The following is a 27,584-nucleotide window of genomic DNA, read 5'->3' as shown; positions in this document are numbered from 1 at the left end:
TTAATGGTTTTTAGAATGGGATTTACTCTGGCTGTTTTGTCAGACAGACCTTGTTAGTTCTCACTTTTGTTATACATTGACTTGATCATAAAGAACTACGTTCAGGCATGACTAAGAAAAATTCGTGGCCCAGCCATTTTGGATGGTCCTGCCGAGCACAGCTGGAGATGTCTGTGGGACAGATTGAAACGTGAGGAAAAGCAGAGGTGAAGAAGTGACCCACAGGCTGAAAGTGAGGACACAGCAGAGATTAGAAAATACCATTACTGTCTACCCCAGGGGGAAATGACACCTTTCCTTGGGGGAAAGGAATGTGTTTCAAACGGTCATAGTCTAACGTTAAAGACTTAGACCAAAAGAAAGCTCTCCAAAGAGAAAACAAATGAAAACCATGTAACTAGGAAGGAAGTGCACTCGTGCCAGACCTCCCGAAAGGCCATCTCTGTGTCTGAGACTCACCTTGCATGTCTTTTTGTCGCAGCATGACCCTGTCCCACAGTCTGCAGGCTTTATCAGAGTACAATCCTTAGGGTTACAGCACTTTTTATGAGTACAATCCTAGAGAAGAAAGAATAATCCAGGTAAATATAGGCGTTAGAGATCAGATATAAAATTTTTATCTCTTTTCCGAGTCCAGCTGGGGGATGCTCAATGGACCTTCACTGGTTTACAAACGTCCCCTGAGAGTCCCCAGCCCTGCCAACAACAGACCGTTCGTCACTGCAGAGTGCGCTACACACCCGTGTTCATGGCAAGCCCTCCCACCAGCCAGGTTAACACAGACACGTGCAGCCACTGCCTCCATAGCCCCAACCATGGGATGGAAGCGTGGGGGGGGGGAGGGGCTGGCGGTGTTTCACTTTATCTTGTGGGTCTAGGCTAGGCCAGGGCTCCTGTGTGTTTTCATCTTCGGGTGTTTGTTTGGTGTGTGTGTGTGTGTGTGTGTGTGTGTGTGTGTGTTGCCAATTTCTTTAAATAAGCCACATGGCTGCAGCCACATTTGACAACAGTTTGTACATTCAAGCCGACCAAATCAGAGTACATAGTCCAAATACCTCCTTTGTGGAGCTCATATAAGCCAATCCAGTGTTTACCCTTCTCAAAACACACCAGGGACAGGCACTTGACAACTGGGACCTATCTGGGAGGCAAGAGCCACCCCTGAGTGTTCAAGTTCTCCAGTCCTGCTCCTGGCAGTCCCTGCCTTGCCTTTTCTCCTGAGATCACCACAGAGACCCTGATCACACTCTTACCCCCACCCCCACCCCCGCTTCTCACTTCCTCTCCAACAACTATGGCATTTGTCCTGGTTGCTCTCTCTTCACCAGGAGCCATGAGGAGGAAAAAACTTCGTTCAGGGAATAAGAAAAAAAAGAAAACACGCTATGCAATTCATATTCAAAAGTATGTACTATTTCAGAATATGTTAAAATTATAAAGGACATGATTAATTGATTCTTCCTAAAGGCGACGGGATATGTTAATTTGGAAAAGATAGTCTTTTCAACCAATTACCCCAAATAATTAGATATCCATACAGGGAAAAAAAAGTCATCCTGACTCTAAAAGCTTCCATTTATTAAAAGCTGCAGTACGGAAAATAATCCGGGTGATGGAAAACATGGTGGGGTGGCTGTCATAAAACCGTCTGACTAGTTTATAGCTAATGTATGATGCACTAAACCCATTATCCTGGAGGACAGAAAGAAAAAATACTCATATGCATTTCCTGAACTCCCTTGATTATTCCAGTCCCTGTAGATCGGTATCATGTAATTGTCTTTAATCCATACTTCCTTATCTTCTAGGATGCTTCCTACACAGGAAGGCTGGTACTACAATAGCAACTAATAGATTATTTTAAAATATGCTACTTTTGGGGTGTTTACACTTCCATAGGTAATTTAATTTAATTTTTTAAAATGTTCAGACAATTTCAAACTCAAAGAAAAATTTCAAGTACAGAACAAAACCAACTGTTTTCTGAGCCACTTTGGAGTAGGTTGTGCCATCATCACCAAGGACTCTCTTGTATAATTCACAGCCAGCCAAATCAGGAATTCAGCTCTGGGATTTGATTGTCATCCAGCCTCACCAGTTGTCCCAAAGGCTCAGCTGAGGGTCACACATAGACTTTAGTATGCGTCTCTCTATTCTTTATCAGTCAAGAACAGCTTCCTCGGCTGTTCCCTGAATGCTGTGTTCTTGACTCCACATGAAGACTACAGCCCAGTATCTCTGTCAACTGCCCAGCGACATAGATCTGTTCTTGTTGGATCATGTCTAGATTCAGGTTATCCATTCTTGGTCGAAATATCACAGAACTGGTGTGGGCTCTTCCATCTTCTCACACGGCCCAGGATTTCAGTGTTTGCCACAATCAGCCATAATAACATTGACCACTTAATTCATGTACTGTCTGTCAGACTTCTTTTTTATGTTTTCTTTATTTTTATTGTTTTTATTGAGCTATATATTTTTCTCCGCTTCCTCCCTTCCTCTCCCCTTCCCTTCTACCCTCTCCCAGGGTTCCCATGCTCCCAATTGACTCAGGAGATCTTGTCATTTTCTACTTTCCATATAGATTAGATCCATGTTTGTCTCTCTTAGCGTCCTCTTTGTTGTCTAGGTTCTCTGGGATTATGAATTGTAGGCTGGTTTTCTTTGCTTTATGTCTAAAAGCCATTTATGAGCGAGTACATATGATATTTGTCTTTCTGGGTCTGGGTTACTTCACTCAATATGATGTTTTCTAGATACATCCATTTGCCCGCAAAAAAAGGGGAAAAAATGCTATTTTCAAAGTTTCCTAATATATACACATGAGTTGAGAGGCAGTCATACTGCACAGAGTGATGATACCTCGTCCAGAAGCTGTAGGTTCTCAAACAAAATGCCCAGTTACCAGGCTTGGAGTAGCTGTCTTTGAGTTGTTGGTTGCTGGTCAGTGGGTCTTGTAGAATTCACTGATCCCCACCCCCCCGTACAGGTCATTGCCATTGCTCTGAGCTATCCAATTGGACCTGATGGAAAGACCCTGTTTCTCATACTTTGATCAGGAGACATGGAGAAATCAACCCTGACCTAGAAGCTTCCTCCCTGCCAGCTAACTTTCATTGTGTGGGAAGGGGCTTGCTATCCAGGCTGTGGGGAAGAACAGCCATCCATGAAACTTCGGAGCTAAAACCCTTGACACGCTGTGGCATGAACACTATAGGGGTGACCAGCTTCATTCTGACTGGGGCCAATGCCTGGTACTGTAATTGGAATCAAGAACTCGGGGGTAGGTATGTCATGGGCCCTCTGAGAGAATCTATAACTACCATTTTGCCAGTTGGATATAGTATCAAATCATCTTCTAAATATTTCTTTTTTTAATGTTTTTTCTCTTTTTTCACGTGGTTTTATTTTGTTTTCTTGGTTTAGGTTTCTGCTGCTGTTGTTGTACTGCCTTTTTACTTATTTTTAAAGAAAGAACCTAAAGTGGGGTAGGTTGGGATCAGGGGAGGATCTGGAGGAGTAGTCCTTAACCTGGGGTTACCACCCCTTGTGGGTCAAACGACTCTTTCACAAGGGTCACACATCAGATATTCTGCCTTTCACATATTTATAGTACAATTCATAACAGTAGCAAAATTACAGTTATGAAGTAGCAATGAAAATAATTTTATGGTTGGGAGTCACCCCAACATGAGGAACTGTATCAAAGGGCCACAGCATTAGGAAGGTCCAGAACCACTGGTCTGGAGGGACTTGGAAGGAGGGAGGAATGCTATCAAAACATATTTATAAAATTGTGTTCGATGATGAAAAACATGACAGTAAAAAATAAAATCCCCCAAATAATGTTTTGAGAGATTAAAAAAATATTCTGAGATTACAGCATCATTACAACATCTCTCTCTTCCCTTTCTTCCTTCCAAGCCCTCCCATATTCTCCTCCTTGCTCTCTTCCATCTTTGAGGTCTCTTTCTCCATTAACTGTTATTACATGCATGTGTGCATATGCATATGTATTCTTAAATACAGCCTGCTCTGTCTATACAATGCTACTTGTATTGTGTTTTCAGGGATGGACACAAGCCAAGTGTCGGAATGAGCCACAACAGTTTGACTCACCTCTTCTGAGCCACAGTCACATTCCTCTGGCGCTTCCAAGATATGGTTGCCACACTTTCGAGTTTGGGGCCCTGCGACAACCTGTGGCTCTGGTTTATCCCGAAGGCAGTCTAGTTCAGACTGCGAAGCCAGCTGCTTGAATCCATCCATGCTGCAGCTGCTAAAAACCTTTATGCCTTGGGAATGTCTAAAAATAAATATTCCTCCGATAAATGAAAGGCAAACGGCATTCCTTAATAAAGCGTATGAATCCCCGCATATTCGCCTTAAAGGAGAGCCAAGGAGGAGAGAGGGAGTTACCTCTACCTTTAGCACAGGCCATAACCAAAGCAGTGCGTTTCTTTCTCTTGTTATTTGTTAGAAACAATAAACAGAGAGTGGGGGGAGGTAAAGAGCTGGACACCTCACCTTCAGGGCACGGGAGGAAGCACCGCATTTCTTTCAACAGAATTATTTTCTGCAAGACGCTCTCCCGAAGGCGTGAGTGTGGGGTAGCTGGCCACACCCCACTCTGTCATGTGGCGGAGATGACTTTGCTCCCCTAGTTTCTCCTATTTTTTTTTTCTCTTTAGTGCCTGGGGAGACCGAATCCACTGCTTTTGACTGGACGTGTTTTTGCACATGGCTGCCATGGTCTCCTTCATCCCTCACACGCACGCCCCCTTCCTCGCAAAGATTCCATGCCCTTCGGGACCCCTTCCTCCTGGCTGAAGCTTCTCTTTTCACCCTGTGAGTTCTCTTAACATTATCTGCACATTTTTTTTTATTTTTTTTAATCTGTTCATAATTTTAATTCTCTTCCATCAGCTGGAGATTTGTACATTCTAGAACACTTGCCCTCGAGGCACAACCTGTACAGCTTGTTCGACCTCATGACTGAATAGCCTAATGGGCAATGGAGGATAAGCTGGGTGCAGCAAACGAAACTGGTCAGAAAAGTCTCAGTATTTAGTAGTGAACTGTGATAGCCAGGAGCCTATGAATGACTCGTCAATGGCTTTACTCCTCAATGTTGATAAACTTCCGTGGATTGTTATGAGAACAGCTGGGAACAGCGACCTCCCTCAGACACTGTTTGCTCTCCCTCGGGGGCATCACACATTCACTTTGCAGGGCACATTTATTCATCCATGCTGTGCAAATTGATTGTATACTATTTTATTTATTATAAAATCTCCCATTCTGCAAACATTTAGTTTCTGCCTCAAATCTCAGGTTCTGTCTCCCTCTCTCTCTCACCTCAGGTTCTGTCTCCACCTCCCACCTCTCTCTCTCTCTCTCTCATACACACACACACACACACACACACACACACACCCCTCAGGTTCTGTCTCCACCTCTCTCTCTCTCTCTCTCTCTCTCTCTCTCTCTCTCTCTCTCTCTCACCTCAGGTTTTGTCCTCCACCTCTTCCCAGCTCCTTACTCTTCCTCTGAATCGGACTCTTTAGCCAGGTTGCACTTTACTTTGTTTCTCCATGTCCATAATTTTCTCCCTTGTAGTCTAAGTAGTTTCTAAATTTTTGTAACCTTTTTTCTCCCTCTACCCCAATATACACAGCCAAATCTCCTAATTCACAGGTGTGTTGAGTCCTCAAGCCTTCTGCTGCTTCAGCATTATTGCATTTCTTCAATAGAAGCACTTCAGCAATGCTAAAGCAAGAACCCCTCAACCCCCACTCACTCCACATACAAGCAGCACACTCGCCGCTAACTGTTAAGAACTGGTAGGCATGTTTTCTGTAATACCCTAAGCTCATGCTCTTCCCTGGGCAATTAATTCCATTAATCCCACGTGCATCATTTAAATTGTTCTGAGTCAAGTCCCACTGTGACAGTGTGTAGGTCAGAACACACTGCGAGGGTTTCCCAAGCGTCTACAGAGGTCTGACCTGGAAAAGCACCTTACATTGCTGAAGGATTCATTATGCATGTGCCTCCTGGACAGAAGCAGTTGTAGACGTCATCAAACGTCAGTCCCAGGTTAATCCCAAGCAGCTGCGACAGAACAGCAGCGAAGCCCTCCACGGTTAAGGTCTTCGGGTGCTAGACAGATAAAGACAACAGAATTATTGTGCCAGTCCTCCTTCGTCTTCCTCCACCTCTTCCTCCTCCTCTTCTTCTTCCTGTTTGTTTTTGTCAGGCTTCGTTTGACCACAGCACCTAAACTAGCATGCAAATTCAAGAAAATGGAATATCAAAACTTTCAAGAGTGCAAATGTGAGAAGATATGAGCACTAATCTTTTAGTCTGCATGGAGCTGACATATAGGAAAAAGAAGACTGCTACATCAAACCTTCAATTTATGGTATATTACTGAATAAAATTCAAACAAGCATAAAGGCATTTAGGGAAGTAGATTAATTTTAGGAACAATTTTTTGAGGATATAATTAGGAAAACTGTAGACCACAAAGAGTTAATGAGCGGGCAATTAATTTTTACTTTAGAAATTGAGGAAATTTAAATAAAATTTTACTTATAATTGACTTAAATTTAATATTGTAGCCAAGTGCAATGGCAAACAAAAGGTCTATGGAATATAGATGCAATGAAAGGAGACCTCCAGAGTTAGTGAAACACAAGACAGTGATTCCGAGGACAGGAGGGGTATAAACATCTAGAATCTATACAGGGCATACCCAAGGAAGACAGGAAAATAGTCTATATGATAGTAAAATGGCAGCATGAAATCTTTCCCTACAACAAACTATTTTGGACACAAATGAATTAATATTCCCAATAAAAGTGTGGTTTAGCAGAGTGGATTAAAAGCAGAACAGCCAAATGAAAAAGAACATTCACTTAAATGTCTATATTCATTAAATATAATATATATGTATATATATTAAAAACTAGCTAAAAACAAATTCAAGAGCTAAGTGAGAGATTCACAACTGTAAAACAGAAGATAATAGCAGAAAGATTCAGGACATTATCACCAGCATATCCCCGAAGAATGGGAGCAAAGGTGAAGTTGGCAAAAAAGATTCTGCCACTGTCTCAAACGTCCATGCTTCAATGTCATGATAAAGTCAAAGTAAAGACAAACACAAAGAGATATAGGGAAAAAAAAACAGTTAGAGACCACATGTCTGACAAAGGATTAATGTCCATAATGTAGAGAATGCCCACAATCCAACAACAAAGCATTAAACCACTTAAAAAAAATAAGTCAAATACTTGAATAGCTATTTCTCTGGCAATACATGCTAAAGTCTATCAAGCATTTGAACTGGAATTGCAGCATTTGCGACTGCAGAAACACAGTCGAAAGCCATGAGAAGATGCAACATCATGCACATTCGCCTGTCTCTATAAACTAAAGGAAAACAAAGTAAGTTTGATTGGCTGTGCAGACAATTATATGTTGGTAAAAGGATTATAGACTGGCTAAATGTCTACCAAAACCAATATTCCAGTCCCACAATAGATTAACAAGACTGATGCCAAATTCAGCAAGCTGACTTCTGGGCATATTCTGAGACTGACCCAAATTAGGCCCTCAAAGAGATATCTGCTCTATCAGATGCATTGCAGCAGGGTGCATACCAGTAAAGACAGGGGAATAAAGATCTGTTGATAGAGTGGATACATTAACTCAGTCATTAAAAAGGAAATTATGGCATAGATGCAACTTTAAGTACATTGTATTGCTTCAAGTAAACCCCAAAGTTGCTATAACAATAGAAACAGAACAAGAGTGAGCATCACCTGGGGCAGAGGAAGGGCTGCTTGATTGGCGTGGAGACTCATCTTTAAAAGGTGAATGTATCTTGGGACTTAATTGGTTCACAATGAGGGTGAATACAGATAACATCACAGAACTGGTTAAAATTTGAAATGTTTTCCCCCAGTCAGATCATCTATTTTATAACATTGAAAGCCTAAAACAAAGTTATAAAAATTGCCAAAAGTATACAAAAAATACATTCTCTGTCTTTTCATTCAGGAGACATGGGCAACGGAAGGCATACCAGAGCGATTCCTGCTGTAAACTTTGGGTTGCAGACCATCCTGTGATATGTTGCTCCCACATAGTCAGGATAATCCTTATACCTAAATTAAAATTTTATGTCAGTGCACTTGTTTCAAAATGCCGCTAGAATGGACATTTAAACAATGGATTTCTGAAAGTTCCATATCTTCAAAACATGGTATTCATCATACATCATGCTTTGTGCTACCAATAATTTATTAAGTAGTTAAAAACACAAATAGCATGTCCTCCATACTTCCCAGGAGCTTAAGTTTAAAATGATGCATAAGAGTCTATGTTATGCAATCTAAAACCAAGAGGAGCCTAGTATTTCCATACCCTGCTCCTCAGGATCCCCATCGCTGGATGGATATCGACTCTAAGGTCTAAAGGCCAGTGTATCTACTGTTGGGCTTTTCATTTACTGAACAAATCTTAAAATTGTAAACAGCATTGAACTAGAGGAGAGAGAAGAGAAAAAGAGAGAGGTGCACCAAGAAAAGAGAGGTAGTGTGTGTGCCGAGATCAGCCCAGGAGGGCTGCCTTCAAATACCCAACCCTGGCCTGGAGCCTCACAGGAGGAACAGAAGACGTGTGGTTCCTCTTATATCTCTGGAAATCGTCGTGAGTGAACTTCTCGTATTTACGTGTACCAAGACTGACTGAGTAATGATAAAATCTACATACAGACTCTAGAAACACCCAGAGCAAGTAGTTTAAAACTACATCCTAGGTCACTATGGAAACACTGGAGAGTAGCCCCAGGTGCAGGGAAGTGGCCGGTCCATTTCAGTTATTTACCATTTTTTTTTCCAGCATCACGGGCAATTATTGCACTCATAAGGCTAACAATGTGGTGCTGGTGCGACCATTTCCCCGTGAGGGCTTTGCAAACGCAGACGCCCCTGTTCACCCTGCTGCTTTTCATACCTGACCTTGGTGCTGAGTGCAGTGGGAGGATGGGTTCTGGGGCCGGGGGGGGGGGGGGGGGGGGGGGAGCGGGGGAACTGCGTTTGGCTACTGATCACGTCTTTACATTTTGCTTATGCTGGCACAATTACACACGCACGACTTGGACGGTTGACGTCAAACAATTAGGCAAGTCCCCATCTGTGGGAGGCAGGTACTTACAGGAGTAAGTACGTGACAGCCTTAGTGCTTTCTGGTGGCTGCTTTTGCTTCCACAGCAGAAACCTTTGCAGGACTTCATCGGCGTCCCCATTCGTTTCGATCTTATTTTCGTCTGACCAGATCTCTAGGGACGTTAGCATCACAGTCATCTTCAGCTGGGAAAACATCTAAAAAGAGGACACACTTGGGCTTGGGTTGTCAGTCACCCTGCCGTGTCTGTAAATGCTGGGATGGCACTTTAGCCCTTTGAGGAGATAACCCAGATCCTGAATCAAAGAGCCGGGAGGAATACGCATTTCACAAGAGCACATAGCTGTGCACACAGACTGTGTTAGTGGGTTAGCATTAGCCTCTTACGTCATCGGAAACGGAAGTACTCACAGTGTTAATGAGACCGAAGATATGAACAACTTTCTGAATCGCGAGTTCTATCTTAGAGCCCATGTGATCAAACTGAAAGACAAGTGTGTTTCCCAGTTACTCGTACAACCAATCAAACAATCACTCTTTAATAGTTTCAGATATAAACGTGAAAATAATGCAGTACTGAGTTGAAGAGGCAAAGTCAAAATATGTTAAAATTGGTTGTCAATTAATCCTTCCCATCTGTGAACTTTTCCCGATTATTGCCTTCACTGTGTTTTACATGTAACCCCGGGGTCTTACCAACTAAGGCTACTAAAAGGGGTAATTGTGATTAACTTCCTTTTGATGGGCACAAAAATTAAAACTGGATATGGTAAAGTTCCAGAGCATGTGACCAATAAGGGCACTAGGAGTCCAGTGGCTGATCTCGGGAAGACAGTTCAGCCATACCATGGCTTTATCCATGACGATCTTCACATTCAGAGTCCTCTTGATCAGTGTCGTGTTCGAACCTTTCTGTGAAAAAATAAAAACACCAGTGTAATAAAACCTTCAGTCGGCCATGCACACAGCTCTCAGAACTGTTTCGGTACTCATTTTAGTAACCTGGGTGATAGATACGCTCGCTCTCTAGTCTCAGGATTCTTTAGAGCAAAATGCTCTAAAGACAGCTGGACTGGGAAGAAACTGCTCAGTCTCATCATGTGAACTAGGAAAATCATGGCTGTTTTAAAGGCTGTTTCCTGTTCATATTTTTCTATCTTTGCTGAATGTCTTTCATTGACGATGGGTATGGAATTAACTCATTATTTATTAATAAAATCAAATATATTAGCCATGGTATATCTTCTAACTGGTTTGGTTTGTGGCTTCTTGAACATTTTCTTTGTAATGAGGCTTACTTATTTCAACAAACATTTAATATTCAATTACATGAAATGTGCACACATGTGCACAAATATGTAGATGGAGTTCACGTCTGTGATCATAGAGGTCAGCTAGTTCAATGTCTAGACCGCTCCAGAAACCTGGACCTGTTCCAGGTCCAGAGCTCTCAGCTGGAGACCCAGGAGGACATGACCCTGAGCTTCAGGTTGGACCCAAAGACTATTGTACATGAAGGTAAGCTTTCTTCTTTTCAACCTTCCACTGATTTGACAAGGTCTTCCCTTGTGTGATGGAGTACAACCCAGTTTACTCCAAATGGAGCCACGCCATTCTGATTCAAAGACACCCAGGACATTTTCCAACTCTGGAGTCTTCTTGGCCATGTACTTTGACATGAACAATGAGCTCTTGCTTGGGTATGAAGGGATGGCTCTGACCACAGATCAAAGACTGGCACGCCCAGCAGACAAACATGCAAAAACTGAGATGGGGGTGGCAGTTTAACTCAACTAGCAAACACCCAGTTTTCAATGTTTGGGTTTAATCTTTCTTTTTTCCCCCTCCATTCCCCTTATCTCCACTCCCATTATTTCCTCTCTGTTCTCATCATTTCAGTTTTCTGTCATGATTCCTTCTTCCTCGTGTTCTTCCTCCTGCATTTCTGTATTGCCACTGTTTGAGATTTTCTTTGTCATCCTTGTCTTGCTAGGCTTCTTTTCACCTTTTCTACCTGCCATTATTCCCGCCTCCTATTTTCTCTTCCCTCTTTTGTTTTCTTCACATTTTCCAGTCATCTGCATCAATGTCACACCCTGGGTTTCCCTTCCTTCCTAACGGATTCTTCATAGTTCATGTAGCATTGCTGCTGATCCTTTACTCTTCTCTCACGGAGGCTGTGGCAATAATTGTCATCATTGGATTAATGTTTTGCGACTAAGTCTGTCTGCCCATAGCTCCTTCTGCAATTAGTTTTATGCTCCCTAGTTGACTCAATGCTGTCAGCTACGTCTTCGCCCAGTGCTAAGAAACTATACATCATTTCTGCCATAGTCTAGTCCTGTGTGAGCACTGATAAGACTACAGAAATATGGGAACTTAGGGCTCAACCAGTGAGTTGACTCCAGATACAACACAAGCCATTGCATAGAAACAATAAATACAAACAGGAAGACATGACTCCCTTTCCCAAAGATAACAATTCCATATTAACAAGTACTGATAGTGGAACAGATAAAATTCCAGATAAAAAGTTCCAAAGTTTGATTTTAAGAATGGTAAATCAGATTGTAGAGAACATGCACAAATACTGGAATGAAATCCCAAACAGTTCAAAAAGAACACAAATAACCAAAAGTTAAAAAAGAAGAAAAACAAAAGGAATTAACATAGACACGGGGATTCTGGAAAAAATTAAATTTGAAAATTTGGAAATGAAAATCTTAGGGGCTAAAGAAAGAGCTCAGAAGCTAAGAGCATGTTGCACCATTTGCAGAGGGTCCAAGTTTAGTTCTGAGCATCCATGTCCAGCTGCTCGTCACCGCCTGTAATTCCTACCCCAGGAAACCCAATGCCCTCTTCTGGCCTCTGTGAGTACCTCACTCATGTGTGCGCACACGCGCACACACACACACACACACACACACCACACACACACACACCACACACCACACACACATACACACCCACCCACATACACACACATACACACACGCACATACACACACACACACATACACACACACACATACACACACACACACATACACTCACACACACACACACCACACATACACACACACACACCACACACACATACACACACACATACACACACACACACACACACACACACACACACACACACACACACATTAAACGAAACTCAGTAACACAAATAAGAGACTTTTTTTGTCTTTTTCCAAGCATGTCAACCTTTTGGATTTGTTTCTGGCCACAAAAGAATGTTTGTGAAATCCTGAAAAGGTTTCCAGTTCCCTTTCTGTGCCCAATTTCAGGGTGAGCACACTCCTCAAATGTGTCCAGTGTCTGCCCACCATCAAGACACTTTCCACAGAGAGTCACGGAAAGTTTGGGAACTCCATTTCCAGAACATTGAAGACATCTGTTTTGTACTTTGTTGTTCAGTTCATGACTGACTTTATCAGTTTTATGAATCTTTGTGTTTAATTTGTTAATCTTTACTAAAGCCCACACTTTTAGCAAACTAAATAAAAACAAGGTAAAGGAATAGCAAAAGGAAGTTTGTCATTAATTAGATTCAAGCTTCATTCACCATTTTTTTGGGGGGGTGAGTTTGCTTTTGTTGTACATGAACAGTACTGAAAAGAATGTGAATCTAGAAATTAACTTATTTGGCCCCTGGTGATCAAATGTGAAGCTGAGCAAACACTATAAAGGGGGACATTACGATACACACCAAAAATCTCTTCGGAAGAGCGCCTGCTATTGGCTGAAATTATTTATAAACAAAGTTGATTCCTAATTTTTTTCTATATTCATCACATTAATTTGCTGGTTAAAGGGAAGATTTAAATGTAAAAATGACATAGTTGTATAAAGTATATACTTTTTGATGTAAAGCCAATATGAACTTACATATTTGTGGTCAGAAGCAAAGGGAAAACCCACTGCAAAACAAGAGTACTGCATCCCACCACAGCACCCAGCTGGAGAAAATAATATTTTGGTCCATTCTTATTTCACTTTTTCTTGTACACTCTTTTACTTAGCATTTTAATAGATTTATTAATACTTGCCAATATTTTTAATTTAGAACGTAATAAATGTAAAATCAGCAAAAATATAAAATCATATTAATATAAAAAATGAAAAATTTAAAACAATAGCCACAATTAGATTATTTTTCCTTAAAAAAATCCTAGACATTTATGGTGAGGAAATGAGAGCAAATACACCAACGTTCTCGGCACCATCTTTAGAAGGGGAGGCTTGAGCCAGTTTCTAGTTATTGCATGACTCATTTTCTTTCAAAGTTTGTAGCAATGTAATGCTTTTATACAAAGAAAATATACTGACAAAGAAAATATACTAACAAAGAAAATATAAAGTATCAGTAAGTAAATCCAGAGCCAATTATGTTAATAATATGCAAATTCATGCAAATAGCAACTATGCGTGTCTATACAAACTCCTCATATAATAACTATACAAACTATTTTAACAAGTTTGATGGTTGTTTAAAAATTATGTCTACTTGTTATTTTCTAAAGACTATCTGAGGAAACAAATGAGTTCTTAAACTAATTACCATACAACAGTTTAACTTTGTTGTCCCAATGTACCCAGTCTCGAAATTTCCATGTCAGTAGCACAGATGAAGGCAAGACTCACCTCCGGTTTTACAAGAATTCGGTAGGATGGGCCTTCATGCTGGGAATTTACGTTTTCTTTGAAGGGTGAATAATCAATTCTATTATTCTTTATTTGATAAATCATGTGTTCAAACGTAGCTGAGGATTCTAGAGGCTCAATTCCATAAGTGATGTTCTCTAACTGCAACAAGCCCCTAGACGTACCAAGGGAAGAAAGCACAATTGGTATAGGCTGCCCCCGCAAATTCCTTATCTAATCTCCAAGAAGCACTCAGTCTTACTTGAATTAAGTTTCAAACCCAATGTTATACCTATTTTCTTTCCATTATGGAATTTAAGAAAAGTTATGGTCCGATGTGGCTAGAAAAAGTGAATTCTCTCCCTGCTCATGGGAGCTTTATCTTCTTAAGTTTTATGATGGCAAAAATACAAAGAAGCCCCCAAAAAGAACATGAAAGGACAAGAGAAAGATACAGGAACAAAGGGGCTGTATAAGCAGGGCCACCACAGTCCACAGGTCTGTGTTATTGTTTTTTGCCCTCATTTTATCCTCAGAGACGATGGTGGAAGATGAGGGTTGGCGTACAATCTTAGTTCTCACTTCCAGAATGGTACCTGAGACCTGAGCAAGTGCTGAGAGTCACAGTGGATGCTGGAATCTCGGCAGCGTGTCCTTGATAAAAGCAATGGCCCTAAAAAGGGACAGAAGAAATATTACATCTGATTCCCGATGGAAGCCTGAGGGTGGGGGTGGGGTCATTCCCACTTCCTGACAAGAGCAAACATCCACCCACATTAAGCCATTACATCATGTGTCCAATGTCCACCGTCCTTCCCATCACCCCACATATGCTTCCTCAGCACCTTCCTGGGCTTCACTTGCCATTACTATTTTCCTCTCTCTGAAATATTCTTGCTATCATTTTCATTCTTGACCGCTATTGATATCATTTATCCAGATCTTTTGCGTTATAGAAAGATTGCCTAAGAGTATAGTTCATACACTCTAGCTTATTATTTATAACATTTAGCTGAGTTGAACTATGAACATTTCATTCAGTTTTGGGGGGTTATGCGAAAAAGGGTTTTTGAAGTATTTGCTCATTTATTTACATGTCTGTGTGCACCTGTCACAGCGGGCATTCAGAGGTCAGGGAACAGCTTTTGAGAGTCGCTTTGCTCCCTCTACCACGTGGGACCCGGGGATGGAACTCAGGCTGTCAAGCTTGGCAGGAGGCATCATGCAAGTCCCTAAGTATTTAGCTGACATTCCTCCTTGCTTTCTCTCAGGGTCTCACTAGAAAGATAATTAATCATCAGTAATTCGCTCTTCCTCATTGATTTTATCAGTGTTAATGATTCCCAAACTCTCTCACAATAATCCTCTTAGTGAATTCTTCTTCCTTCGTCTAAATTGTAGTGATTGCCAGGAACCTCTTTGTTCCTAATGCTGTGAGACTTCACTTCCCAATAGTTCATTGACTTCCTCAAATGTGTCTATGTATTAAAAGCATCTAGGCATAGATTTCCATTTAACACAACATAAACCCCATCCTAAACCTCATTCCCATCTACTAGGGTAGCAAGCTGGATCTAGCCACAAGGGCAGCCATTAGAGTCCTTATAAGCCCAACACAGACCTTCAGCATGATGTCGTCTGCACTCACACTGACAGGGCACTGCCCAGACAGGGAGAGCGGCACTATACGGCATGTTAAGCAACAGTAACAGCGAGCTGCTCCTCCGGAGATGCCAACAGCCCTTCCCAAAGAAGCAGAAGGAACTGCCCCATGATTAACAACAGGACAGAAGAGCTCCGAGGGATCCCCTGACTGTGTTTCCCTGTAAGATGTCCCCCAACAAAAGTCACTCAGACAGAAGTGAAGACAGTGAAACCCAAGGTCAGAAATTAAGGAGAGGGAAGCCAGGGACAACCGGGTCTGTCTGATGAGCCTCACATGACCCGTGCAGCATACCATACCATCTGGCTGAGGGACCAGCTGTGCATGTGAACCCACAGCAGTATGACAGAATACCCAAGACCTGTGCAAACTGCAGTTTGGGGATGGGAGGTAGAATGAAATCAAGGAGCCACCACCAACCCATCTGCTGGAAAGGTGGGAGTCAGGGTTTTTTTGTTTGTTTGTTTTTGTTGTTTTGTTTTTGTTTTTGTTTTGCTTTGTTTTGGTGAGTTGACCACACTCCAGTGAAAGGCTTTGCATGCATCCAAGGGGAGCACAAATTGTGCTGGATGGGTTTAAATGATAAGGAGGACACAGAGTTTGGCAGGTAGGAAGAATGTCTGCCCTCAGAGGAGTTGGAGATGAAAATGATTTAAAACACGCTAGGCAAAATTCTCAAAATACTAATAAAATATTCCTAGGCTTCATATAAAAACTTAAAAACTGCCGGGCGGTGGTGGCGCACGCCTTTAATCCCAGCACTCGGGAGGCAGAGGCAGACGGATCTCTGTGAGTTCGAGGCCAGCCTGGTCTACAGAGCTAGTTCCAGGACAGGCTCCAAAGCCACAGAGAAACCCTGTCTCGAAAAACCAAAAAAAAAAAAAAAAAAAAAAAAACAAAAAAAAAAAAAAACAACTTAAAAACTTAAGTGCACAGATTTAAAATAAAATGATACAAATTATAAAACTATCCCTTTTGAGGGCTGGCAAAATGGCTGAGTAACGGAAGGCATTTGCTGCACATGCGTGCATGCACAATAATATAAGGAATAAATTTCCCTTAAAAACACAATATACACCTAAACCTATGGCCAGCATTATCCCTGACAGTGCAAAACTCAACATTCCATTCCTAGGGGAGACCATGGCAGGAGCATGCCATGTGGAGGGATCATAATGCGTTGCCTGTGCTTTTTAACACACACACACACACACACACACACACACACACACACCTTGCAGGTGTTTGTTTATACATCATGGTTTCCAGTCATATACATTATTGTTTCCGGTCATATACATCATGGTTTCCAATCTGGGGTTTTATGGGATTCTTTTTTGGATGAATGTGTGCCTCTGCATCTATATGTGTTTTGTGTGTTTTTTCCTTGGTTCTTTTTTCTCCTGTTTGTTTTCTTTGTTCAATTCTTGTTTGTGTGTTTTTAATTTTACCTTTTCCAATGAGAGAGAACAAGAACGGGTGAGGATTTAGAGTGAGTGAGGAGGTGTGGAGGATCTGAGAGAAATTGGGGGAGAGGATCCATAGCCAGAATATATTGTATTGAAAAAACATTTTCAATAAAAAAATAAGCTAGATCTACCACAAGACCCAGCTAACCCCACTCTGGGTTGTACATGCAGAAGAAAGGAAACCAGCATTCTAAAGGGCCCTGCACATCATGGTTGGGGAAATACTGCTCACGATAGCAAAATATGGAATTAGTCAAGATCTTTTTTCAGCTGATGAATAGAAAATTAAACTTACCTTCATCAAATAAGAATGTGGTTGCAATGTTCCTAACTTGTTATACGAATATGCCAGAAAACGTGGATGCAAAAATGACCTGTTTCAATCAAAATAATGACATTTCCTTGTAATATATCATTAATGACAATATATAGCATTAATAGTTCATTAACAACAAAAACTTCCAGAATAATTAAACTAAAGTGTAAATTTTACCAGCCCAAATATGTGACAAGTAAACAGACTTGTCTTTTCATTACCTAGCTTGTGTTCTAATGGATATTATATACATAAAAACTCAAGGATGCCAATTAGGACCAAACCCAAGGACCAGTATCGGGTTCTGATGAATTACATATAGCAAACTGGTGCTCATACCCACCCACATCTTCTCTTCTCAGCTTTAGTTTCCCTGAACCGCAAATCAGTCTCAAGGTAGGATGACTGTAGCATTTGCTAATGAGTAGACTGGGTTGTTTCAAAGCAGCCTCAGATGGTTTTCACAAAATTACAAACCTCCTCAAAACTCTGGTACCTGTTTCTATGTCATCTTCTTAGAACTCTGTTTAGTTCCATGCCCCATTTTTCAACTGTTGTTTTCTTGGTATTCAGCTTTTTTGTTTGTTTGTTTGTTTGTGTTAGCCCTTTCTATATCCTAGTTACTAATTGTCAGTTAGATGCATAGCAGCTAAATATTTATTTCCCATTCCGTAAGCTTCCTCTTCATTCCAGGCATAGTGTTCTTCATTGTACAGAAACTTTAAACTCATGAAGTCTTATTCATTAACTGTTGGTTTTAATGCTTCCAATTATTAGCACCTGTTCAGAAAGTCCTTTCCTGTGTCGATGAGTTCAGACATAGTCCCAACTATTCCCTCTGTCAGATTTGGGGTGTCCGTCTTAGACTCAGGTCTAAAAGCCATTGGTAGTTGAATTTTCTGTGGGCTGAGAAATAAGACTCTAGCTTCCGGCTTCTACGCGTAGCCATCCAATTTGACCAGTAACATGTGTTAAAGATGGTGGCTTTTCTCCAAAGTGTATTTTGGGCCTCTTTGTCATAGATCAGGTAGCTTTAGGAGTATGGACTTATGTCAGGGTCTTCACCAGATAAACGTAACAGACATCGACAGAACATTCCACCCAGACACTAAAGAGCATACATTTCCTAAGCAGCCAATAGAACATATTCCGGAATTGACCACGTGGAAGAACACAAAGCCAGTTTTAACAAATAGGAAACAGAGATGACCTCCTGCATTCTAGCTGATTCCAAGGGAGGAAAAGGCGGGCATCAGCAACAGAAACTAGAGAAAGCACACAAGCTCACGACGGACTATGCAATCATTGCATTGAGGAGGAAATCAAGAAGGAAATGTAAAATTCCTGAACATAGGAAGTGAAGATGAAAGCATGCCATGGAGACAGTCCTACAAGTAAGTCTAGTATTGAGGGTCCATGTCGAGACATTTGAGAGATCCTTAGTAACTGAATGATTGCACCTCAAGGCCTTGGAAATAGAAGAGCAAGCAATACCCCCAACCCAGATAGGAAGAGATAATCAAAATCACGGTTGAAATTAGTGAACTAGAAATGAAAAAGATAATACAAAAAAACATAGTGAAATGAAGAATTGGGGTTTTTTTTTTTTGGTAAAGATTAACAGGATTGACCAACATTTGGCCAATTTAACCTGAATAAAGAGAGAAGGTATCCAAATAATAAAATTGAAGATGAAATAGAAGATTTTATGACTCTAAGGAAATTCAGAGAATCTTAAGAACACACTTTTAAAAATCTAAGCCCCTTGCTAACCAATTATGCCACTGGACCTTCGGTACCAATCTGGACACCAAAAAGAAATATTTGTGTTTCTGAATTTATATGGCCTGCAAAAGCTAATTAAAAATGTAGTCTTGTAACATCCAATGAGATAGAAACAGTGATTAAAAACCTCCAAAATTAAAAAAAAACTGGATCCAGATGGATTCAGAGCAGAATTCTTTCAGACCTTCAAAGAAGAACTAACTCCAATACTCCTCAAATTACTCCATAAAATATGAAATAAAAGGATATTTTTAACTATTCTTATGAAATAAGTATTGCCCTGATGCCAAAATGGACATGAAAAGATCCAGCACCAAAAGAAAATTACGGGGCTTTCTCTGATGAATTTGGATGCAAAAAAACTCAATAAAATACTTGGAAACCAATTCAATAATACATAAAAAGATTACCTGCTATGATATAGTCAACTTTTATCACAGAGATTCAAGGATGATTTAACATACATCAACCAATAGACATAAACTACCACATAAATAACAAGTCATCACATTAGATATATGAATGCCTTGGATAAAATGCAACCTCTCTTCTTGAAAATAGTTCTGGGGACTCTAGGAATACAGGGGACATACCTCTCTACACACTAAAGACAATTTACAGCAAGACCACAGCCAACATCCTGCTAAATGGAGAAAAAGTCAAAACATTTCCACTAAAATCAGGCACAAGACAAGGATATCCACTCTCTTCATCCGTGTTCAATATAGTGCTTGAATTCCTAGCTAGAGCCATAAGATTACTGAAGGAGATGAAGGGATACAAACTAGACAGGAAGAAGTCAAGACAGCCAGGCAGTTGGTGGCACACACCTTTAATCCCAGCATTTGGGAGGCAGACGCAGGCGGATCTCTGTGAGTTTGAGGCCAGCCTGGTCTACAGAGCGAGTTCCAGGACAGGCTCCAAAGCTACAGAGAAACCCTGTCTCGAAAAACAAAAACAAAAACAAACAAACAAAAAAGACAGCTTTATTTTCAGATCCTGTGATTGGATTGACAAAAGACCCAAAGAATTCCATCAGAAAAACTCCACAGCTGGTAAACAGAGCCGTCATTTAGCGTGTTACAAAATCAACAAAAACCAAAACCAGACAAACGAAAACTACAAAAAGTAACCTCCTATAAACAAATGGCACCAAGAATAAATTACTGAAACAAGGCCATTAACAATAGCCTCAAAAAAATCTTTGAATAAATCTAGCCAAAGAAATGAAAGACTTGTACAGTAAAAATTTAAGACATTAATGAAAAAAAATTGAACACAATGCCTGAAAAGAGAAAGACCTTCCATGCTGATAGATTGGTAGGATTAATATACTGAAAATGATCATCCTACTGAAACATTTTACAAATTTAACAAAATCCCCTCAACATTCCAACACAATTTTTCACAGAAGCTGAAAAACACAACTTTAATTTTTATATGGAAAGACAAAGGACCCAGGATAGTCAAGACAATCCTGAACAATTAAAAATCAAACAAAGCTATAGTAATAAAAAAAAAAAACCAGTATGGTACTGGCTCAGAAACAGACACAAGAGTCTTCTAAAACCTCTATCATGTCACTCGGCTTCTCTTTGGCCAAATCAGTATCACAGTCACAAAAGAGCGATGTAATTTGTAGGTCTCAGGATGGACTGAAAACTCAACTCACTCAGAAAGCTTTACATGGTACTCAGAGCATGTGGATCTGTGGCATTCCCCAGAGATCATGTGCCAATGCCAAGCCTTCAGTCCCGAGGGCTATTGGGATAGGGTAGAGCCTTTCGGAAGTGGGCCTTGTCCTAGTTTGATTTTTGTTGTTGCTGCTGTTGTTTTTGCTCTTACTAATATGCTATTTACATCTATTTAAATGTATACTAAATGTTTTGGATTTTTGAAACATGGAGATTAAATGTGGCATTGAGGAGCCTGACCATACTTTGATTATAACTGTGGATTGGGATACATAGTCAGATGTAGCAAAGAAAGCAAAAACACCTTCATCTCCCATGTGCCTTAGACAAAATGCCTGTTTGAGCATGGCAAGATTCTAATTGTTAACATTATTTTCAAAATTCATCAAGACAATCACTGTTAAACAAAAAAACTCTTATTACCTATTACACTCTACACTACAAAATTTTATACTGAATAATGTTATCAGATATATACCCACACTAAGAAAGTATACCCTGCACACTGTCAAACAAGAACTGACCGTTTCAAAACGATATACACATTTGTTGGGGAGGTGACTTTTTATAAGTTTCTGTAAGTTTTATATAAAGACAAAATATAGACAGTGATGGAAGGTTGTATACAGGTTAATGCCATTCACAGAATGAAGGGAGAGAGGAGGGAAGTCAAAACTATATTGAAAAAATGGGAGAAAAATAATTGTGGGTTGGCAAAACCTTTTGAGCATAAGAGAAATGTATAGTGTAAGCAAGAAGCAGCTGCACATGAGCAGGGAACATAAGACAGAAAGGGGCAGGGGGTTGGAGCTGATGCTGGGGCAGTGGGGGATGGGCACATTGAGAAGACAGATCTTCAGTAGCTACAGCTGTAGGGGAGCATTCTGCTTTGCCCCTGTGAGGACAGCACACAATTGGTGTCAGCTCACTCAAGATTCATTCTCTCTAAGCAATGGTCGCGGCAAATTTGGTCTGTGTTTTCAAGTTAAGCCACACTTTAGCATTTAAACAGCCTACCTGATTTCCTAGACTGGGATATTTTTTCGACCTGGCTTCCAATTTTTTAAGGCCTATGTAGTGTACTAAATAAGATGCTTGAAATCCCGTAGCTATGCAAAACAGCGTACGCAGGTGCAAAGTTACACGTGGATAGGTAGCAACTGTACCTTTCATGACTGCATGCATGGATATGCTTTAAGGACTTTGGTCATTTTCATTTACCAGATGTGTCTTAAGACGTCATTAACTTAGAACGTAGAATATTGGATTTAAAATCTCCGTTGTGCATGAATATTAAAGACAGAGCATGCCGGGTGAACAGGGTCTTTATGCTCAGCTTAGGGAGTGGTTGAAGAAGGGCGACTGGAAACAGCTGTGAGGTAGAGCGAGCACTTACGGACTTACTGTTTTTCAAGATGGAACGTGTACGCTTTGCCCTCAATTCTGATCAAGTAAGTGACCTGCAGTAAAGTGCCGGGGAGAGAGAGAGAGAGAGAGAGAGAGAGAGAGAGAGAGAGAGAGAGAGAGAGAGAGAGAGAGAGAGAGAGTGAGAGAGCCATTATTAGAAATGTCAGCTCCTTAAAAGTAACAAGCTATGGTTTATGTATAGACACATTTTATAGGACCAGACATTAGAGCCTATGTATTCCCCAAATTGAAATGACTCCACAATATAGTATCTACTATTTCTCATGCTTCTAACACATATATACCTTTCCCAGTTCATGCTGTATTCCCTCATCCTGAATCCCCTAATCATTTTGTTATTGAATTAGCAAAATAACACACACACACACATAAACCCTCAAAACTATAAGCTACATTTTCCTCACCTACCACTGTCGCCTGTACTGGCACCTATTACCCTATTACTGAACCTAAAGGGGTAACAAATAAAATACAAATGCCTTCTACTACAGATTAACACCAGGACCATAGACCCTCAAAAGAAGCCACGAAATACATCCACATTGTAAACAGTAGCAAGTCATTATTGGCGACCATATACAATGATGTATACAGGTATGTTTTTCTTCCTATAAAAGGAAAGATAAACAATTGGAAACACATTTTATAATGTCAGTTTCTATAACCTGGGAGAATAAAATGTTCTGGAGAGACGTTCTAGTGACATCCACAGACAGGTGCAAATGAGATACGTGCCTGGTACAGAATGACAAAGAGAAAACTTACATACATCTGTTTTGAAAATCAATTTTCAGACATGAAGGACATTAAGGTGGAGGCTACGGGCATCTGTGAGGGGGTGGAGTTGGATATGATTAAGATATATCATATACACTTACAAAATTTTCAAAGGCTTAATAAAATGTCATTTAAGATGTTAAGTTCATGGTTCAAAATGTGAAATATTGCCGTGTATGTTGAAAACTATCTACTGTCAAATCCAGAGAGGCTGGTTATAAAACTAGGCAAGATGGCATTTATGTTACATATTCAATTAAAATATCTGCTTAAGGAGAGCCAAAGTTAAACAATTGTAATTAGTTTCGAAGACAGTATGAAATGTCTAAATCAGTGTGTAACTTTATAGAAATCAATGGTCACTCTGGAAAACACTAATAACATTCTGATCTACTTTGCTAAAAAAAAACAAACAACTCTTAACTGCTTCCTCATTGGTCTGGTGGAAATGGCTCTTAGAAAATACAAGGCTATCTGCTGGCCACACATATATGAGGCAACAATGTAGATGCTAAAAAACAATATTGCCATAGACAGCAATAAAAAATGTGACTAAATATTCAATTGGTTAAAATTAGTGCCTCAGACTTATGTGGATGGATATTCATTTTTTACACACCTCTCTATATTGCTTACAGTAACTTTATAATTTTTATACTTCACTAGTTTGTTTTGGAAAAAATACAAAAGACAAGTTCTCCTGAGTAAATTAGGAGCATGGAGATCAGGGGAGAGGGTAGAAGGGGAGACTGGAGGGGAGGGGAGCAGAACAGACAAAATGTAGAGCTCAAGCCGGGCGGTGGTGGCGCACACCTTTAATCCCAGCACTCGGGAGGCAGAGGCAGACGGATCTCTGTGAGTTCGAGGCCAGCCTGGTCTACAAGAGCTAGTTCCAGGACAGGCTCCAAAGCCACAGAGAAACCCTGTCTCGAAAAACCAAAAAAAAAAAAAAAAAAAAAAAAAAAAAAAAAAATGTAGAGCTCAATTAAAAAAACAAGTTTAAAAAGTTTAAAAAAACTATAACAAAAAAAAAGCAGACCAAAAAAAATCACGTATTTGTTTACATACGTGAGCATTTATAGACCTGGAGATTTTTATGTTGCCAGCTTAAAAACCATGATACAAGGTAAAATTTAGCGCGGTTTTGTGCATAAGAATATATAATTACTGTGCGTGTTTTCTCTAAGTTCAGCAAGCCGTGCACAGCAGCGCGGGGACCGGAAGCTAGAGCGGTTGAGTCTCACATGAAATAGCAGTGCAGCGTTCGTACACTACTTGTTAAAAAGAGAGAAAGCTAGGATATTTGCCCCTCCTCAGAGCACCCGTCTTTAGATCACTCAATTGGGCATAAACAGAATTTCAAAGAGACTGTGTAGGAATTCACTGAAGTGGGCCAGAAGTGGAGTCCTAATTAATACCCGTTATTTCCCCCAAAATCCAGTTTCTTAATTACATGTGTTTCTGGCTCCTTGGCATCCTTGATGTTGCTCTCGATTTTCTGTGGCACTATGATCCGCAGAAGAGGCGTTTCAGGGTCTGCAGAGAGGGACACAGTGAGGACACCCCAGCGCTGCAGTAGACGTCCTCTCTTGGCTAAGCTCCCCTTTAGCCAATGGGAGAACACATAGGACATGTGGGGCCCTCTGTCCATCTAGCTCCCTCTCCATCTCTCTGTCTCCTCCCACTTTGGGGACCACTTTGTGCATGTTCTCCTGAACACTGTATAAAGAATGAGGGTCAGTGGGCTTTGGGCTGAGTTCTCCAACCACCGGACAGAAGTGAACCCCAAGACCCTGGAACTGGGTGGGCTCTGGGCACCTTGTTCTGAAGCCAGCATGGCAGGGGGCCTGTCGACAGGTGGTCCTCTGCCAAGCAGCGTCTTCACTTACCCTGGCCCGCAGTGATGAGTTGGCCCAGGCATGAGAGGACCAGGAACAAAGACAGCATGGTGTGGCCGCTGGCTTTGCCACAGTGATGGCAGTTGGTGCAACGGTGGTAGCAGCGGTAGCTCGCGGCCCCTGCGCCTGGGCTCTTGTGAAGCAGGAGAGGCAGCGCCAAGCAGGAACAGGAAATCCAGCAGCGTGGGCCCTGCAGCAGCTCTGTGCCTCAGGGACCAGCATTATGCATGCAGACACCACAGGATGCCTGGGAGCCTTCCCACATGAGTGCAGGCCTCAGGAGGAGTTTTGCATCCTCCTAATGCACGAGCAATTTCTCCAACCACCTAGTAGCAGGTTTTTTTTGTTTCGTTTTGTTTATTCTGAGTAAGCTTCGGTTTACATGCCTTTACATGCAGTTTTTAACATGTAAAATAAAATGAATGCCTTTCCTATTTTGTAAAAGGAAACAGAAAATAAAAATCCAAACACTTTTCTTCATTAGTTCTTACTAAACATCTAAACAACTTAAGAGATAGCTGCAGGAGCTAACTATTAATAACAAGAAAAATTGAACCTTTGTTTACAGAAGTATTTGCTCTTGTTTGTGTTGTATATCATATTTATTTTAATGTTTCAGTATTTACAAGGCCAGATGGTTTTCATATTCTGAAAAATAAATCACTTAATCATTGACAGCAGATAATATATAAGGGCTTTTACATGGTTGCTCCTAAAATAGATGACTTCCTGACTGGCACCTTCATACATTTTTTTTTTTTGATTTTTTGAGACAGGGTTTCTCTGTGGCTTTGGAGCCTGTCCTGGAACTAGCTCTTGTAGACCAGGCTGGTCTCGAACTCCCAGAGATCCGCCTGCCTCTGCCTCCCGAGTGCTGGGATTAAAGGTGTGCTCCACCGCCCGGCACCTTCATACATTTTTGAAATTCAAAATAGGCCATGAAAGTTATGATAGGTGTTAATTAGTTATTCATGATTTTATTATATTCTATGGATGCTAGCAAGGTAACCAAAATCAGAAACATGTTTATTGGTCAACATTGTTGGTGCTTCCACCTGGTTAATGTAGATGCACTTCAAGGTGTTTGACTACAAACATTGCAATTATTTAAATGTAGCTCAATCTTGAATTTTTTGAAGGCCAACAAGCAATAGGCATGGAATGTCGAATGATAGATATTGTATTTGTGTCTGAGTCAGGTACAAACAGGAAGGTGGATGTGTGCAAAAGGTGCCCTTCCTAAAAATTATGTGAGTCAGCAGTAAGACGTATGATGTTTTGTGTAAATGCATGAAGATAGCTTCTTTTTTTTTTTTCCTACGTCGCTCAATAGTGACTACAGGAAAGATGTCACATTTACCATGAGGCATAACCAAATTAGCAAATGACTTCTTCCAAGGGTTTTACTAGTGCTACATTTCTATCTCAAAAAATAATCTATAATAATCTGGACATGAGATCAGTCATGAAAAATGGAAGTGAGAACTGATAGTCAGACCACAGATGCCAACCCATAAGGAGAAAACGGTGAAGGATACTTACCTTTTAATCTTTGAAAATAAAAACTTTTGCAGAGAAAAATAAATCTCTCATTTAGCCTTCAAAGTCCCCTTCTTAATAAAACTTGTGGGTTTTTTTTACATTTATTAAATGTATCCAAGGTTATGGCAGACTAAAGACAAAGAGAAATCCCATTCCTTTATAGCTGTACAGACGCAATCAATTTCATAGGTAGTCACCATTTTTATTAAAGGGTGTTTCTTAGAGGTGACCACAAAGGTGTACTCGAACCCAGGAACCAAGACCACCTCGCTGGGCAGACAGGGCTTAATGACCTGGCAATACGTTCCCGACAGGGCTCTCTCCGTCCCCAGACTTTAGCTCTTCTTCATGGCAAAGACGGTCAGGGTCCTTTCTGAGTCTGGTGTGATTGGCAGGCCTGCAGGTGAGCTGAGGATGATTTAGAACAAAGGGGTGTGGGATTTAAGCAATGAAGTTAAATCTAGTGAGGCTCTTTAGAAGCAGCTGGGCAAGAGCGGATGAGACGGTTTAACAAATACACGGGGAAAGTGGTATATCTAAACGTGGTGCAGGCAGAGCTACGCAAGAATAGAGCGGAATGTTAACTGTGTATCGCAAATTTATTATGACTCGAGATGGTTGAATGTCATAGTAACATCTTGCCGTAGACTATACTGTGTCTTCCATATTTTAAATCTATTAACTATGTATTACAAATTACTGTATCCTATTATTGCTCTTCCTAGCCTCTTTCCTAGATTTTATTAAAATAATTACTTTTGGGGGAGGTGTGGAGTATAGATAAAATATTGTGTAATATTTAAAATAGTTAGAGATTTTTGGGGAAGTTCTATAAAAAAACTTTAACAAGGAGATGGGGCTGGCGAGGTGGCAGCACTTACTGCTCTCATAGAGGACCTGAGTTTGGTTCCCACACCCATCACAGCTCACAATAAACTATAACTCCAGTTCCAGGGGATTCAATGCCCTCTTGACTTCCAAAGGCTCTTGGGCACACATGGTGCATACTAACTTATGAAGGCACATGCATACACATAGAAATACTAAATACAAACTTTAAAGCTTTTATAAGGAGAACCCACATGCATTCTTTTGCATTGTCTTTTCTTGTTATAAGACATGATACACAGAGATGACATGTGTATGTGTGTATGGGAAAGG

At 40.7% G+C, this 27,584-nt stretch overlaps 1 protein-coding gene across 1 annotated transcript in view; it reads right to left on the bottom strand.

The window, feature by feature from the left end:
* The window catches only part of LOC119811634 (A disintegrin and metallopeptidase domain 3-like), a 38,479-nt gene extending 13,549 nt beyond the window's left edge, over positions 1 to 24,930 (bottom strand). The window contains exons 1-13 of the mRNA XM_042054926.1: positions 24,873 to 24,930; positions 24,437 to 24,519; positions 22,183 to 22,238; positions 17,279 to 17,357; positions 14,448 to 14,524; positions 13,852 to 14,026; positions 10,042 to 10,107; positions 9,607 to 9,678; positions 9,226 to 9,392; positions 8,093 to 8,174; positions 6,026 to 6,162; positions 4,120 to 4,306; positions 460 to 558 (exon numbers count right to left, since the gene is read on the bottom strand). Coding sequence (XP_041910860.1) covers positions 460 to 558; positions 4,120 to 4,306; positions 6,026 to 6,162; positions 8,093 to 8,174; positions 9,226 to 9,392; positions 9,607 to 9,678; positions 10,042 to 10,107; positions 13,852 to 14,026; positions 14,448 to 14,524; positions 17,279 to 17,357; positions 22,183 to 22,238; positions 24,437 to 24,519; positions 24,873 to 24,930 — 1,338 coding nt within the window. The remainder of the gene's footprint in view (positions 1 to 459; positions 559 to 4,119; positions 4,307 to 6,025; positions 6,163 to 8,092; positions 8,175 to 9,225; positions 9,393 to 9,606; positions 9,679 to 10,041; positions 10,108 to 13,851; positions 14,027 to 14,447; positions 14,525 to 17,278; positions 17,358 to 22,182; positions 22,239 to 24,436; positions 24,520 to 24,872) is intronic.
* Between the last annotated feature and the right edge of the window lie 2,654 nt (positions 24,931 to 27,584).

Source organism: Arvicola amphibius, chromosome 4 (assembly GCF_903992535.2).
Source record: "Arvicola amphibius chromosome 4, mArvAmp1.2, whole genome shotgun sequence".
Classification (NCBI taxonomy): domain Eukaryota; kingdom Metazoa; phylum Chordata; class Mammalia; order Rodentia; family Cricetidae; genus Arvicola; species Arvicola amphibius.
Note: the sequence above shows the minus strand (reverse complement) of the source record. Positions and strands in the feature narration are given on the sequence as shown.